At 48.4% G+C, this 16,899-nt stretch overlaps 3 protein-coding genes and 1 long non-coding RNA gene across 5 annotated transcripts; 2 read left to right on the top strand and 2 right to left on the bottom strand.

Annotated features, from left to right (window-relative positions):
- Positions 1–75: 75 nt before the first annotated feature.
- Positions 76–10,811, bottom strand: LOC120639798 (3-dehydrosphinganine reductase TSC10A-like). Of its 2 annotated transcripts, XM_039915693.1 has the most exons (4): positions 10,290–10,811; positions 1,633–2,461; positions 1,375–1,522; positions 76–678 (listed from the first exon to the last, which is right to left on the bottom strand). In XM_039915693.1, exons 2-4 carry the CDS (start codon positions 2,161–2,163, stop codon positions 377–379), a joined length of 981 nt encoding a protein of 326 aa, XP_039771627.1. In that variant the 5' UTR covers positions 2,164–2,461; positions 10,290–10,811; the 3' UTR covers positions 76–376. The 2 variants fall into 2 exon arrangements, with proteins under 2 accessions (XP_039771627.1, XP_039771634.1); XM_039915700.1 differs by lacking the exon at positions 10,290–10,811 and having other exon boundaries at positions 126–678; positions 1,445–1,522; positions 1,633–2,452.
- LOC120656027 lies at positions 3,625–5,269 on the top strand. Its single transcript, XM_039934015.1, has 2 exons — positions 3,625–5,127; positions 5,243–5,269. The coding sequence occupies exons 1-2, from the start codon at positions 3,625–3,627 to the stop codon at positions 5,267–5,269; spliced, it is 1,530 nt and encodes a 509-aa protein (XP_039789949.1).
- On the top strand, positions 5,692–6,443 carry LOC120639812. Its single transcript, XR_005661676.1, has 2 exons — positions 5,692–5,907; positions 5,982–6,443. It is a non-coding gene; the product is annotated as an uncharacterized LOC120639812 (long non-coding RNA).
- A 1,221-nt stretch (positions 10,812–12,032) lies between the features above and the next one.
- On the bottom strand, positions 12,033–15,125 carry LOC120656021 (probable tocopherol O-methyltransferase, chloroplastic). Its single transcript, XM_039934006.1, has 6 exons — positions 14,414–15,125; positions 13,858–14,027; positions 13,587–13,691; positions 12,680–12,883; positions 12,435–12,537; positions 12,033–12,337 (listed from the first exon to the last, which is right to left on the bottom strand). Exons 1-6 carry the CDS (start codon positions 15,123–15,125, stop codon positions 12,228–12,230), a joined length of 1,404 nt encoding a protein of 467 aa, XP_039789940.1. The 3' UTR covers positions 12,033–12,227.
- Between the last annotated feature and the right edge of the window lie 1,774 nt (positions 15,126–16,899).

The raw sequence follows: 16,899 nt of genomic DNA, 5'->3' as shown, positions 1-16,899 counted from the left end.
AACAGGCCAAATGTTTGGGGGAATTTAGATAAAATAAATGAAAACATGTCACTAAAGTGCAGATGGCTACAATAGTTACAGTTCAAAACAGGGATTTGCACGAGAGCAGCTCCATCTCAAGCGGGTCAAATCACAAATCCACGAAATTTGTGCCTTTATGGCATTCCTTTGCTGAAATCTACATTGTACACATGATCTATTCCATGATCTAAAAGAGGTAAAGCTAAAACTGAGAAGCAGAACTACAGCTACTCTGCATACCCGCTACATGAGATTCAAATCAGGTTACCAACAATACGATTTATATTTTTTAATCTTTCAACTCCAACGAATTCAACAAAAACAGTATTTTGGTGTGTCACGTTGTATTGTGTTCTCACTCGCGCTTCTTGTTCTTGGCATAGTAGCTCTCTATGGTAGAAAACCAATTCCACTGGAAACAAAGCGCTGCGAACCGCATGAGTCCAGCACCAATCACCTCTAGGAATGCAATTACCGGGGAGCTCTGCGGGGATAAACCAGCAGTGGCTATAGCCAACATTGCGCCCTCAAAGTTGCAGGGGACAACAAACTTCCCGGATTTGATGCCGTCCAGAGCCTTCTTTGCAACATCATTGGCCTTCATTCCATCAGATGAACCCGCAATGATGTTCGTCAATTCTGGCCTCCTCTTATGCTCTGAAACCAGACAAAGAACAGGTTCAGCATCCAGTAACCAAAAGTGCAGAGGGTGTCTTCAGAACATGAGGGATGCCAGGTATGGTGAAAAAAGTTCTCCCTTCATTCCCATTTTTGCTAGTGCGCTTGTAAAATGATACTATTGAACATATGCACAATTAAGCAAATTAGAGAGTAATAACAACTTTTGGTCTATGATTTTCAGTGTAATTTGCAAGCAGTGTAAGTGCTAAACCAATCAATAGCTTTCATCAGGTGCTGGAGTGAGTGAGAAACGTGCAGAGGGTGTCTTCATAACATGAGGGATGCCAGGTATAGTGAAAAAAAAAAGTTCTCCCTTCATTCCGATTTTTGCTGGTGCACTCGTGAAGTGAAAGTAATACTATTCTACATATGCAAAATGAAGCAAATCAGAGAGTAATAGCAACAACTTTTGGTCTATGATTTTCAGTGTAATAATTTGCAAGCAAGTGTAAGTGCTAAACCAATCAATAGCTTTCATCAGGTGCTGGAGCGAGTGATAGCCAATATATTCATCATATATAGCTTGAAATTTCAAGGTTGCCAAGTTCAAAAGTTTCAGTACAAATTGAAGAGGGCAACTCAAGCATTTGATGGCCTCACTTGTTAGTGGCTACTAAAGCAGAGTTGAACTAAAATCAATATGCAGTTGTCCAGTTCATAAGCAACACATACCCTCTTCGAAACCCGGAGTGTCAGTGTCAGGAGGGAAGATTAGCGAGACATGAATATTGTCCGTAATGACCTCATGCAGCAGCGCCTCCCCCAATCCCCGAAGCGCAAACTTGCTCGCTGAGTACGCGGTGTACCCATAGATACCAACCTGCAGCGAAGATGTTTACCGACAAAGGGATTAGTCTTCCCAGCAAGCAGCATTACATCGAACAGCTTAGCTGCATGAGGGGCGAAGCATCGAAGGAGCGAAACGTCTACCTGGCCGGCCTGCGAGGACATGATCGCGATGGAGCCAGGGAGGCGCGTCTCGCGGGTGCGCGCCTTCATGGCGGGGAGCGCGGCCTTGATGAGGTGGAAGGTGCCCATGAGGTTGATGTCCACCATCCACTTGATCTCCTCCATGTCCTGCCGCTCGAGCTCCTGCGGCACGAACACGCCGTGGTTGCAGACCAGCACGTCGACGGGCCCGGCCTCCCGGAGCGCGCGCGCCACGGCGTCCGCGTCCCGCACGTCGGCCGCGTGGACGCCGACGTCGCCGCGGCCGGACTCGCGCTGGATGGCGGCGCGCGCCTCCTCGAGGCGGGCGAGGTTGCGGGCCAGGATGGAGACCCGCGCGCCCTCCCGCGCCGCGGCCGTGGCCATGGCGAGCCCGATGCCGCTGGACCCGCCCGTGATGAGGACGTGGCGGCATTTGAGCGGGACGCGCGCGGCGCGGGGGCGCGCCAGGAAGGCGAGCGCGGCGAGGAGGCCCACGGGCGGGACCAGCAGGAGGAGGAGCGCCGCGGCCATGGCGGCGGGAGGTCTGCTGACTGGCGCTGGCGCTGAACTTCCCGGGACGGTGGTGGAGTGCGGGGCTGGATCGGGGCGGCGGGGTTAAAGAAGGGGGGACGGGGCGGCCGTCGGAGTGGACCGGGCGGGATGCGATGCGACGAGGTGGTCAGATCTGGGAAGGACGGCGCGGTCGCGCCGACCAAGTAGGAGGGGGTCTGGTCGTGGTCGATGAACCGTACGTCGATAAGCTTGCCGGCGGGGAACGGCAGATCTGAAGCTGGCCTATCACGACCGAGGGACTCTGTCCAATGAGAGGCTCCCTTTTTTTTTTGAAGTAAACTCTGTCCATGTTAGATGGAACGTTTCGACGTTTGCAGTGTAATAAATGACTATGGATCGATAAAACTAGAATGAGAAAAGTCCATTTTACCCCTGAAGTGGTCTACAAGTTTGAAAACCCCCCGAATTCCAAAATCAGGAATGTTTCGTACCTGAACTTTTCAAACCGGGCAAAACACCCCCCTCATGCCAGTTTACAGTGGTTTTGACTCAAGTCGTCGGCCACGTCACCTGTTTGGTCCACGTCAGCCCTGCCACGTCAACGAGTAATGGGCCGGCCCAAATTAAACACCCCCTCCCCCGTTCTCCTGCCCAACGCCGCCACATCCGTCCTCTCCCGTCCCAGGCGCTCCCTTCCCCGGACAGCGCTGCCGCCTCCCTCGTCGCCCGACACCGGCGGCATTGACCGCCGCCGGCCATCCTCCACCGACACCACCTCCCTTCTCTCCCGACAGCGCCGCCTCCCTCCTCTCCCGCCGCCGCCGTCGGTCATGCAGATCTGAGGAGCTCAAATCTCGGCAACGCATCCGTTGAGGTAAGGGGACACATCCTTCCTGTGATTTAGTTCCGCAAATCCGCTTGGAGTAGAACCGGTAGAATGAGTTTTTGCTGAGTAGGAGCTTTGATTTTGTTGTAGGCACTCGCGGAATGGATGCACTAGACAACCTTCCTGTTCGATTCCATTTTCTTGGCGAATTCATCAATGATGGGAAGCAAGTGCAGTATGTTGGTGGGTCAGAAGCATTATCATACATCGAACGTGATAAGATTTCATTGCCGGAGCTAATAGGACACGTGAGAGACCACTGTCAGCTTGAGTTTGGGTCATTGCTGCATTGGTTGTTTCCTGGTAAAGAGCTGAGCAATGGACTGCGGGTTTTGGTTGATGATAAGGCCTGTCAGTACATGTTTGATAGTATCACAGATGGTGGTGTAGCTGAAGTATATGTGGAGCATATTCGGGCGGTTGAAATGGAGGTTGACACTCAAGAGGTTGAAGGCAGCGATGATGAAGTGGAGGTAGTTGGGAGCAGGAAGTATGGGAGTTCAAGTGGTGCTGGTTCTTCTTGGGGCAATACAACATGTAACAAGATCTTTTCTTTGATGGAGCAAGGAAACCAAGTTTGTTCTGCCAGCACTATGAGTCAGGCAATTCAAGTTGAAGGCAACAGTTCAGATGATAGTGATTACATACCTGGTGATGACAGTGCTTCTGAAGTTGATGAGGAAGCAGCAGAAATTATGAAGAAGTTCAAGGAGTTCAAGAGGAAGTGCAAGGCTGGAGAAATAGCAAGATTAGATGATGTTATTTGCTCAGGAAATTTTCATTCACATAGTGTTGAACAAGATGAGGATGGCTATGGCACTGCATATGAAGACAGTAGTGATGAGGAGGATGATTCATTCACAGAGGATTCAGACGGTGAAGTTGTGAGGCACAATGATGGTCTACCTGTTTACAAGGACAAAGGGTCAAGATCAGTTTTGAGTTTGGGCATGAAGTTTGCAGATAAGAGAGACTTTAAGGAGGCTATCAGAAAACATGCTTTGGATCAAAGGAAAGTCATAAACTTTGTGAAAGATGAAGGTTACAGAGTAAGGGCTAAGTGTGATTGGAGCAACTGTCCTTGGGTGTGCTTGTTATCAACAAACTCTAGAACAGACAGCTGGCAGATAAGCACTTTTGTAGATGAGCATAAATGTCCATCTAGAAGGGATAACAAGTTAGTAACTGCTAGAAGGATAGCGGCCAAGTATGAGAACATGTTAAGAGCCAACCCTCAATGGAGTTTGCGGCACCTTAAGGCAACTGTGCAAGAAGAGATGTTTGCCGATGTAAGCATGTCTAAAGTGAAGAGAGCCAAGGCAATAGTCCTAGAAAAGATATTCAGAAGCACAAAGGGTGAATATGCCAGACTTTATGACTACCAATTGGAATTGTTGAGGAGCAACCCAGGTAGCACTGTGATTGTGAAGGTTGAAAATCCTGGTGCAGTTTTCCAGAGGTTCTATGTTTGTTTTGATGCACTGAAGAGAGGATTTTTGGCAGGGTGTAGGAAGGTGATTGGTCTGGATGGATGTTTTTTCAAGGGCTGCACAAATGGGGAGCTTCTGTGCGCTTTGGGAAGAGATGGCAACAACCAAATGTATCCTATTGCATGGGCAGTTGTAGAGAAGGAGACAAATGAGTCATGGGATTGGTTTTGTGATATTTTCTTTAGAGATGTAAAAATTGGTGATGGTTTAGGATGGGTCATCATTTCAGATCAGCAGAAGGGCATACTAAATGCTGTTGCAAAATGGGCGCCAAATGCAGAGCACAGAAATTGTGCTAGACATGTGTATGCTAACTGGAGAAAGAAATTTAAGAAGGAGTACCAAAAAAAATGGTGGATGTGTGCCAAGTCTTCTAGCATGCCACTGTTCAATTATGCAAGAGCAAGGCTGGCCCAGAGTACTCCAGAAGGTGCAAGAGCTCTATTGCACTCAGGACCAGAACACTATTGCAGAGCTTACTTTCAGTTGGGCTCAAACTGTGATTCAGTTGACAACAATATCTGTGAGTCGTTCAACAAGTGGATTATAGATGCCAGATTCCTCCCTATCATTAGCATGCTAGAGGCAATTAGGTGCAAAGTGATGGTTAGGATCCTACAACAAAGAGATGCATCAGAAAAGTGGACTGGAAGAATTTGCCCCAACATCAGCAAGAAACTGAAATTCTACATCACTCTGTCTGGAAATTGTCATGCCATAGCTAATGGAAGAGATGCCTATGAAGTGAAGTACTTTGATCATAGATTTGTTGTCAACTTGGTGGACAGAACATGTTCTTGCAGATACTGGCAGTTGTCGGGCCTACCATGCCCCCATGCAATAGCTTGCATATTTTTCAAGACTAACTGCTTGGATGAATATGTTGTTGGTTGCTACTCCATTGAACACTTTCAGAGAACATATGAGCACTGCTTGCAGCCACTAGAGGGTATGACTGCATGGCCACAATCTAATCTGCCCAAGCCTAATCCACCTGGCTATGTCAAGATGCCTGGTAGGCCCAAAAAATCACGAAAAAGAGAGTACGGGGAGAAGCCAAAGAGAACTAAAATGTCCAAGGCTGGTGGAAAAATTAGGTGCAGTAAGTGCAAAAACACAGGTCATAATACCACAACATGTGACAGAAGGCATGGTAGGAATTCAGAGCCAGCTCCAAATGCAGCAAGGCATGATGCAAGTTCACCTCCAGCACAACATGCTGCGACTTCACCCCCAGCACATAATGCCTTGGTTATAGTTCATGATTCGGAGCAGAGTGGAATAAAATCTAAAAAAAGAAAGTCTACCTCCATTTCAATTTCAACCAAGAAAAGTAGTCAGAGCTCACGGTTAAGAACTTCTCAAGACAGCAGCATCATGACCCATGTAAGCTACTAGTCCACTACCATGTTCATGTCATGCGTACTATTTGTTGACTAACATGTGAAAAATTGTGACAGGATATGGGTGTTGGCTCAACTGCTAAAGCTAATGTTCACACCAAGAAAGGAGGATCTGGTACAATCAACCTGGAGGCCCATGTGTCAACATCTCAGGCTTCTTCTAAGGTTCATGTTACTGTCACATCTGGATCGGCTAGTGCTCAAGTCAGTGCTCATGAACCACCAAGGAAAAAGCTAACTCCAAGAAGGCCAAAAAAAATCCCACAACTACCCTCTTCATCTGCAATTTGAAGACCAAACAACTGCCATGTATCTGTGTTCACCTGATGACATTTTGTGTGTTTGTTTAAGCCAAACTGATGGCATATTGTTGTGTCTACTTAAGCCAAACTGATGGCATATTGTTGTGTCAGGTTGCTATCTGTTAAACTGAATTCATGTTGCCTATGTGTTGAACTGAATGTATGTTGCCTATGTGTTCAACTGAATGTGTTATGCAAAGAAATCATTCCATATCAATATGCTCATTTCATCAATAACATAATTTAAGAGGAAATCATCCATTTTCATAGTGCATTACATCCATAATCTGACATACATTGCAGCAGCTGCACATCCAGCTACAGCATATGCAAACATGCACCTCTCTTTTTCTAGTTTCCTAACCCTCTCACTGAGCACCAGAATTTCTTCCTTCTTGGCCTCCAGTTCATCCTTCACAGCTCTCAACTCTGCAACTGTAGCACTGCTTTCCACGAACAGCTCCCTCCTTGCTTCCCCTAGTGCATCCTCTAGTTCGCTCCTCTCCCTTCTTAATCGCCAAACCATGTCACGAAGATCCACAAGTAGTTGCTTGACGAATGGAGTGGTTGCGCCCTCAAACCATACCCAAAAATCACAGCCACCAGCCTACGACAAATGGAACCAATGGTTCAAAGCAACAACAAAAGAGAACAAAAAACCTACTAAATTTGAATCAAAACTCAGCTCACACCCTCACCCGGCGACGCAGGCAGGTCAAGTACCTCCTCCCTGGATTTTCATCGCTCCAAGAGATCCAACGGGCAGCCTTCTTCCCGCACTTGCACATTTGAGCCGGCCAGTACTCCAAAGGGCCCTCACGGTATGGAATCGGAGACGAGGCTACCTCCCCCGGCAAACGGGACCGCGAGGAAGCCGACGACCGACTGGAAGACCCACCCGAGTTCGCCATGTTCGTCACGGGCGGCGACGGTGGCTAGGGTTAATGGCGTCAGCGGTGGGAGAGCAGGGACGTGAGGCGAGGCGAGAAAAGCAGGGACGTGAGGCGAGTGTGGGCGGCGGTGGTCAATGGCAGCGGCGTCGGGAGAGGAGGGAGGCGGCAGCGCCGTCCGGCGAGGGGAGCAGAGGGAGGCTGGTGCGGGAGCAGAGGGAGGCGGCGGCATCGAGCAGGAGAACGAGGGGAGGGGGTGTTTAATTTGGGCCGGCCCATTACTCGTTGACGTGGCAGGGCTGACGTGGACCAAACAGGTGACGTGGCCGACGACTTGAGTCCAAACCACTGTAAACTGGCCTGAGGGGGGTGTTTTGCCCGGTTTGAAAATTTCAGGTACGAAACATTCCTGGTTTTGGAATTCAGGGGGGTTTTCAAACTCGTAGACCACTTCAGGGGGGTAAAATGGACTTTTCTCAACTAGAAAACCCCGCGGCTGGCCAGTGGATGTACTCGTGGTTTTCGATGACACTAGATAGAAAAATTATAGGTTTTATAATGATTGGCATGAAGAGAACATATTGTATGAAATTGAAATTTAAAGTCACCTGAACTTGTAAGCTACTAACTGGACATTAGATATTGGCAACTTTTGTGCATTTTATTTTTCAGGAATTCACATATGTGTCCATATTGGCATTTAGAAGGTCTGTGATACTTGACAAGAGTTGCTAAAATCATAAGTAACACGTATATCTATATTTCTGCTTTTCTCTAAAAAATATTTATATTTCTGCTAAATGTTGCCATTAATCGTCCACAGACACAAAGTTTCAAGTCTACAAAAGGAGCGCACATGTAGACAGCTCGCTCCAGTTACGGATCAAATCTCAACTATTAATTATCTTAGGAGATGGCTTCAAGTGCACGGTAGATTTGTGTTGATGAAATAAAAAAACAGGATTTAACCGATGAACAAAGATGATGCATGGTCTACCTTGCATGGACATATTCACATAAACCTTTTTACCAAGCATGCTTGGAGAGTGGCATCAAAGTTACTGCTAATTGGGGCAAGGAACTTTTCTAGTGAAAGGTTGGATACCTTTCCAAAGATCCGTCGAACTACCATAAAAATCAGCCTATTCAAATAACACTCTTTGGCGCAATGGTGGAGTTTCACAGATTCACAGACAAAAAAAAACTGTCTTTGAACATTATTGAAATACATCTATATTTCATTTTGTTGTATATACAGGTTAGGCTTTGAACAAAATGGCTAAAGATTTAGAAAAAAAGCATACGCTCTTATCTTCTACGTGCTTGTATTAAAGTTAAGTATTGCATGGATTGTTTCCATTTCATGTTTGTAGCTTGACTGAGCTCTATGACTCATATATTGAAAGCTATATCAACTATGTTGTCAAATGTGACCCATTGTGTGTGCGCGTGATTAAATTGAATGTGAACAATTCCTGAGTTCTTTAGGCTCTGTTTGGTTTCAACAGCATAAGTCATAAGTTCCGTCGCATCGCATGTTTAAACACCAGTTAGGAATATTAAGTATAGACTTATTACAAAACTAATTTCATAAGTCGTTATCCTACGAGACGAATTTATTAAGCCTAATTAGTCCACAATTTGACTACTAATTGTTACAGTAACTATCCTCTAATTATTAATTAATTATACTTAAAAGATTCGTCTAGACACTTAATTGCAACTTATATAATTAGTTTTATATTAAATTGACATCTGTACATTCGATTTGATAACCAAATCGATGCGACAGCTACTTGTAGAAACCAAGCATCTCCTTGATCCTTTATCGATGCTTGGTACTAAAATGGCCTTAGTGGCCTTTCAACAAAAAAAAGACATTAGTGTGCATTGTCGGCAGATCGGCCATAAACTCCAAGCGACACGTGTATCCTCTCCCTTCTCAATCGCACAGCAGCACAGGCGCGCGCACAGACACCCGGCCATTTCTCGATTCGTGGCACGACGATGTGGACACGCGGCCCTTCTTTCTTACTCTTGTCTGGGAGTGTGTGAGCGTTGTTGTCCACTCATTTTTTTTTGCATCTTGTTCATTTCACATCTCTCCCACGCAGCACTCTCTCTCGCTGTCTCCCGATGCACTCTCTCTCCCTGTCTCTCCACACAGGCAGCACGGCAGCAAGCCTGGCGGGCGCGACTCGCAGAGCGCGGCCATGGGGGCATGGGCAGCTCTTGCAGCAGCGCGGGGTGGGTCGGCCCCGGCTTGCGGCGCTGTGGTCTGGCGGGAGGCGAGGCGGCTTGACGGGCGGTGTGGCAGGCCGGTCGCCGGCTCCTCCGTGTCGGCTCCTTCTCCTCCTTTTTTTCTCCTCCATGGTGACCCGGCGGGTAGGTCGGCGACTCGGCGACGACAAGCCGGTGGTTGCAGAGGAGCGAGGCGGCCCCTGGCTCGCTGACCTGCATGCGTAGCGGCGCTGCTGCCAGCGCCCAACAGCGGCTCGGGCGGGCACTGCAGTCGCGCGGCGGCGGAGGCGGCCCCTGGCCGACGGCCGGTCGAAGGCGGCGCGACGAGTCTGGGCCAACCCGACGAGCTAGCCGTGGCGCCCTTGCTGGCTGGGGATGCGAGGCCGCGACCACCCGCCGCGAGCACTTGTGGCCGTTCGTTGCTGGATCGACAGCCGGGATTCCGCCCGATGACGTGGCACAACGAGAGGCGAGAGAATTGGCCACGAATCGTCAGGAAAGATAAGAAAAGAGACACAAAAACTCCGTTCCAACGGAACCGCTAAACTGGTCGACTCGCTTTCTCCTTCGTCGGGGTGTTTAGTTGATGAAAATTTTTGGTACAAAAGTCGCATCAAATGTTTGACCAGATGTCGGGAGGGTTTTTCGGACACTAATTAAAAAACTAATTTCAGAACTCACTTGGAAACCACGAGACGAATCTTTTGAGGCCTTTGACCGCATCATTAGCACATGTGGGTTACTGTAGCACTTATGGCTAATCATGCACTAATTAGGCTTAAAAGATTCGTCTCGTCGTGTACATCCAAACTGTGTAATTAATTTTGTTATTTAATTATATTTAGTGCTTAATACATGTATTTAAAGGGGATATGAAAATTTTTGGTAACTAAACGGCCCCTCATTTTGGAAAAGACGGTAGCCATCTTTACCTACGCGGAGCACCTCGCCATCCGCCCTCCTAGGCCTGGCCCCACCCTCCAGCCTGCGCCTCGCCCGTGCCATCGCCGACCTCCTCGCAAGCCGCGTCGAGCTGTCGTCCTCCCCAGAAAGGGACGGCCATGGTGACTGGCCGCTGCAGTGCCTCCTCTTTCCGGCCAGCGGCTGGGGAGACCCAGCACCTCCCCCGAAACACGCCCGAGGCCCTGGCCGGGCCATGGGATGGCCGGAGCCTAGGTCTCAACGGCGGCCCCCCTGGGCCACGCACGGTCACCACAGGCGGCGACGGCGGTGAGGCAGCTCCGGTGAAGGATTTGGACCGGGAACGGCTCCAATGGCTTGCTGGAGGGCTGGGAAAACTATAGGTGCAAAGAATTGAAGAACACACTAGTGATGGTGGGGAATTTTGGGTTGGACGGGAGCTTGGCTGTGAGGGAAGGTTTGAGCGGAGGAAGAAGAACATGCCTGAGGGAAGGTGAGGAATAAAGGATAGCATGGGACCCATCTGTCAATATGTGTGGTGGGAAAGACTTGAATAAATGAATAAATGAATAGTTAGTCTGTTGGATTCTATCATAATATATAGAGTTAATTTTAGCTAAATGAATAGCTAAATAAAGATTAAGCTAGTCTATTTTGGAGAGTTTGTTAGAGATGCTCTTATGCCTTTTATGGTTTGCTTTTCATTTTGAGTCTAAGCAATTCTTCCTCCTAAACCAATATAACTCCATTTTTCGATTGAAAAAACTTCTTCCTTTAAAAAGGAAGTCCTGAACAATCCGACTGTTCGGCTGCACTTAAATAGCTGGGCTGGAGCCAGCCAACCAGCGCCAACAACAAATTCAAATCCAGACAGGGGTGAAGACAGCGTGGGGGCTGGTGGGGGTGGGGAGGGGGTGGCTTCAGCCCTCCCTACCCATATTGTCCATTGCAGCTCCAAGAAATTTTGCCATAGTGAAGAGAAAGTGAAGAGAAGTCTAGAGAGCCCATATTGTCCATTGCAGCTCCAAGAAATTTTGCCATAGTGAAGAGAAAGTGAAGAGAAGTCTAGAGAGAGAAGGAGAGTATCGGCAGTGGCGCTGGCTGTCTGGGCAGCAGCTCCAGCCTATCCATTCCAGCCGAGCCGAACAGGACAAATATTGGGCCATTGTTCAGACATCTTTTTTATTTTCAGTTTGGCATATAACAATACTGGGTCCTCGCCTTATGGATCCATGAATAATCGTGAGCCCGTAAGACCGGTACATCCTCCTCTTCTGTATACCGCCCATATGTGCGGCTTAAAGCCAGTTTTAATGGGAGTTTCATTGAGGGCTTTATGATATTAAATACCATCACTTTTGCTGACATGGCAAGGAGAGAGAAAGCCAGAGTTTGATAGGATGTGAGGAGAGTTTCATCACCATAAAACTCATCGGCACAGTTACCTAGTTCTCAGTCTAGATAACTATGGAAAATTAAGTAATTGTGTTTATAAAACTCCCACCGAGACTTACCGCTGAGCCACGCCGTAGTCCGTGCCAAAACTTCTCGGCTCCGTTCAGGATGCTGTGCGAAAACGGCCACTGCGCGCGCACGGCTTCTTTTTTTTTTAGCAGTGCTTTCTGCCGCCCCAAGGATGGCTATTGGCACATCGTCGACCCTAGCTGACGGGTAGCCGGGAGATTACACTACTACCACTTGCACAGGAGCCCCACCGGAAACGGCGATTTGGAAACGACAGGCTCGTGGAGGCGTCAATTTGAAATCTGCTATCTCAACGAGTGGTAGAAAATTATTGGGAATGGGGCACATGGCCAAACGTGCGTGCGCGTACAGAAAGAAAGAGAAGACGACGACGGGGCGCCTTCTAGTTTCTAGCTCGCCATTGGTAGGTATTTGGTTCTACGTTATTGCGCCGAACAGAGGCGCCGCGACGGTAACTTGACCTCCTACGCTGCTCCGGGCTTGCGACAGGTGATGATGGTGAACTTGATGAGCCCCTTCTTGTAGCCCTGGATCATCAGTGGCATCACCATCGCCCCTCTGATCGTCTTCCACCCTTCAGACAGAGACGGAATTCAGTGCCCACACACAGATTCCAGATCCCAATCGGTAAACCGGTTCATGGAAGATGACGAGCAGAGTTAGCAACATACCGCTTGTCAGGAGAGAGGTGATGCCCTTCCATGTCAGTGCTGATTTTATCACGGCCGGCCAGAATGGGGCCACGTTCTCCGACCAATCGGCTGTCTTGACATCCTGACACCACACACCACAACCAACAAAAAAAAAGACAGATATGATAAGATTAAGACATCATACAAATTGTCAACCTGGAGGTTCACCTCTTGGCGAGACGGATTTGGATGCACTAGAAGCATCAGAAAAGACGTGTACGCACCTCGAGAGACAGAGACTTGGCGATGCTCACATAGTCTGAGGGTGAGCACCAGTCAGGAAGGTAGTACGCATCGCAAATCCTCTTGAGGAGGTTCAGTTCATCCGGTTTCAGCGAGGTTTCAGATGGCTCCAGGTTCCGATGGCACCATGTCACGATGATTATTGTCCCTCCAGGAGCCGCCACGCGTGCCAGCTCACTAACAAACTGATAAAAGAGTCAGGCTCTAGATATACGAGTTCAAGGAAAACACGTAAATTCACTAGAAAAGGTATGTAGAGAAAATAATCCGAACTATCCAAATGTTCATCTTGGAGGTTTGGGGTTCAGTCTTTTCTCCTTTGGCAATAGAGTGAAACTATTCTCTTTGTTTTTGCCAAGAGAGTGAAACTATTCGATGTTCAGTCATTTTAGAAATTTCAGGACAGATTAATAAAAATATAAAATGACTATATTTACCCCTATTTAATACCCCTATTTGGTAATAATTGATTCTTGCTGCACATGCGCTTTCTAAATATAGAGAAAAAGCCTCGAGCTGAGGTCCGAGTATCGCTCAGTGAGGTAGCAGAAGGGAGGGTGAACAATGGGCAACTCCTACTACTGAAGCCAGTAGTAACATGACTTATTTTCTAGGATAAATTTGGAATCCTAAAATAAATTGCTCTTTTTGGATGGAGGGAGTAACATTTACTGTTGCGGTGTTGCCTATTGTTTGCCTGTAACTACTGAACTAAACAAAACAGAACTAAAATGACCTGTAATTCTAAATAGGTAATGTTGTACTAGCTTTATTGTGACGTCAGTAGATTGCTGATGTCCTGAAGGCTATCTTACCGTTTTCTTTGTTTTTCCTTTTTGTTCAGCGGTATCAAACTTACGTGACGTTTTCCTCAAATGTTAAAGTTACCTTGCTCTTGTCCGGCATGTGCTCGCCACTCTCCATGGACCACACAAGATCGAACTGTCCATCAGGAAACGGTTGCTCCAGAGCATCAGCAACTTGCAGAGAAACCTGCCCCATCACAAGCAGATGTTAAAGTTAAAGTAACAGTTGATATCAGAATTACTGAGTTACTGTTGGCATCTACTTCTCTCCTTTTTTTTTTAAATAAGAGTTGGCAGCTACTTCACCGACCGATATCAATTTGCAAGAGCAGTAGGGGAGTAGCAGTGAGCACCTGATCCGACAACCCCTGCGCAGCGGCGAGAGCGTTTCCTCTTTCAGCTTGAACGGGGCTCAGCGTGATGCCCTTGCACTGTGCTCCGTATTTCTTGGCCAGGTACCTCGAGCTACCACCAATTCCGCATCCTACATCGACTACCGTTTTGGGCTTCTTCTCCGGATCATCTGCACGCGAAAATAAAAACGGAAAACATGAAGTCTGCAGGGCACTCTCTTGAGCAGCAGGTAGCAAGCCATCGTGTCCCTGCTCCTGGAAAACGCCTGGAAACAGCGAAAGAGCTTTGCTCCACATGATGACGTGCGTCGGATTGTTTCAACAGACTTGCGACTGGCCAGTGCAGTGATCAACCAACCAGCAAACGAAACGGGAAAGCAAACAACCAAAGGAACAGTCTGCAGGGAGCGGCCTCGTGGCGCCTGCCGGATCTTATTATTTTATTATTTACTATTAGTCGCGCAGAAAAAACGCTAGGCCAATCGATTCGTAGATAACCCCTGGTGGGGAGCCCAAGCGTACGGCCAGATGCGGGGGCGTGGAGTAGGCGGCGCACCTGGGACGGCGGCGAAGGCGAGCGCCTCCTCGATCATGCGGATCTGGGCGCGGCGGTGGTCCGCCATGGAGGCCGCCTCGCCGGAGTCGTAGAAGCCGTGGTGCATGTGGTCGCCCCAGATGCTCTCCCAGAGCCCCGACGACTCGTCGTAGAGCCCCGCGATGCCCTCCTTCAGGCCCGGGGGCGCCGGCGCGGGGGCCTGGGCCGTCGTCGGCGAGGCCATCGGGCGCAGCAGGTGGCGGCGGGAGCGGCGCGCGACGGGCGGAGGGGCGCGGTGGCTGCGGCCGTAGCGGCGGCGGGCTGCGGCCGTAGCGGCGGCGGGCTGCGGCAGCGCTCGTGGAGGGGAGGGCAGGGTGGAGCAGCGCCGCGGGAGCCATTTGCGGCCGTATTTAAAGGAGGCGGAGGCGGAGGCGGAGGCGAGGCGAGGGGTGTGGCGGCTCTGCGCGCTGTGCTGCGCTTGCACCGTGCAACTGTGGAGGCGCTGGCTGTGGCAGGGCGAAACGTGATGCGCCTTTCCCCGGCGTGCGAGTAATAATAATAATCGGACGAAAATGAAGGTGAAACGAAAATCGTAGTGCCGCGGCAGGTTGGGAGGACTGAGTGAGTTTGCTATCAGGATTGTGAAATTGAGGCAGTTTTTTTTTAGATGAGCAACCACGGTGGGTCTTTTTGCTAGGTGGGCCGTGTCTTCAAAAGAGTTTAAGCAGACCATGGGCAGGGAAGCCGACCAATTTGCGAAAACGAAAAATCAATCAGCCCAGACATGGACTAAAGGCGCCCACGGCCCAATAGAGTAAGAGGCCTGACTCCAGCTACTAGCCCAGACCCAACATATGTTCTTTTTTAATAAATCTTCTAAGATTAGGCCAGATTTGAGGACTTTTTATGTAAAAAAATTTCTAAGAAATTTGAAAAGTTAATTGTATAACAATTTTTTGATAAATTTAATTTGATCCCCTCTCGAACTATCAATGCAGTCCATTTTTCCTCTTTCCGCTTGTAGTGGTGCGCCCGTAGGACCGCTGTTGTAGCACAACATCGGGCAGACAGTTTTTTTTTTGAAACACATCAGGCAGACAGCTAAAATGCGGGGAAGGGGCCCATCTTGGCAGTGTAGGTTCTTGATAACGCTCTCCTAAAAAAAAAGGTTCTTGATAACGCGGGTTTTTCTTTGGGTCGTTAGTTAAATTGTCGGCATGGTCTTTCTCGCCTCTGGTCACTTTGGTGGCCTAGTAGTCGTCATGGCTGGATGTCCAGTACTAGCCCACGGGCCACTCATACCCATTACCCAGGGAGACTGGGAGAGGCCTCCAACGGCCAACGCCAACAAACCGGCAGCAGTATCTCGGGTTCGTCGCGGGAGGTCCACGAGCAGAGTCAGCTTTGCGCCGTGACAAACAGTACGCCTGGGCCACAGTGGGCCCACAATTATACGCACTGTACGCGTACGTACGCTCGAGATGTGCCACCACACCCGCCGCTGTCAAGCGGATCCGGTCCGGCACAAGTGTCGTCGTCTCGGCGCGCCGATGCCGAACCTGTGTCGGCGCATCGGCGGCAGCCAGCCGGGCCGCCCCGATCCACGGCGTCCGGCCCCGCGCGGGACAGCCCCCATGCTTGGATTGGATCGGATCGGATTCGGATCAGCAGAGATGCCACGCATCCATGCAACGCATGGATGGATGCTTCCTTTCGACGTCCATGCTCCTCAGGGTTCACCTTACCGACGGTAAAGCGATTTTCGCCAACTAGCGGTATCGGTAAACCGGCGGTAAATCGCCGAAAACCACTAGAAACCGCTCGAAATGACAATTCAAATTCAAAAAACCGGTAACCGTTGTTTACCGACCGGTAATCGATGTTTACCGACCGGTAACCGTCGTTTTTAACCGGTAAACACCGTATGATTTTGGAAAATTAAAAATTTTGGCAGCATTTCACCGTAATTTTGTAAATATCATTACTGATGGTATATATCAAACAATTATATAACATTTACACATACATAGAATAGAAGTTCATATCCATAAAAATAGAAATTCACATCCATAGTCCATATAGATCATCACAACAATAGTCCATGCAAATCATCACAACCATAGTCCTCACAAACCATCATCGTCAATATATATAATACATAGTAGTGGTTTCCGGTCCAAATGAACAAATGAACAAATGAACAAATGAAAATATATGTACATATTTGAAATATGAACACACATATATACATATAGCTAAAATGAACAAATTAACATCCAACTACCATGAACAAATGGATCCATATAGCTAATATGAACACATGTTTTTGAATATAGCTACACAATAAACATCTAAAAATCAATGTAAATTCAAGAAATACTCACAATGCAGTGGTTTCCGGTCCAAACGCGCCGATTTCCGCTCGGAAAACGCCGAATACCGCTCGGGATTACCGGCCCGAAAGTTTTTTTATTTTTTTGAGTGCCCAAACAGTCAAATATTTGAAC

The sequence above is a fragment of the Panicum virgatum genome, chromosome 1K (assembly GCF_016808335.1).
Source record: "Panicum virgatum strain AP13 chromosome 1K, P.virgatum_v5, whole genome shotgun sequence".
Taxonomy (NCBI): domain Eukaryota; kingdom Viridiplantae; phylum Streptophyta; class Magnoliopsida; order Poales; family Poaceae; genus Panicum; species Panicum virgatum.
This window is presented reverse-complemented; position numbering and strand designations above follow the sequence as displayed.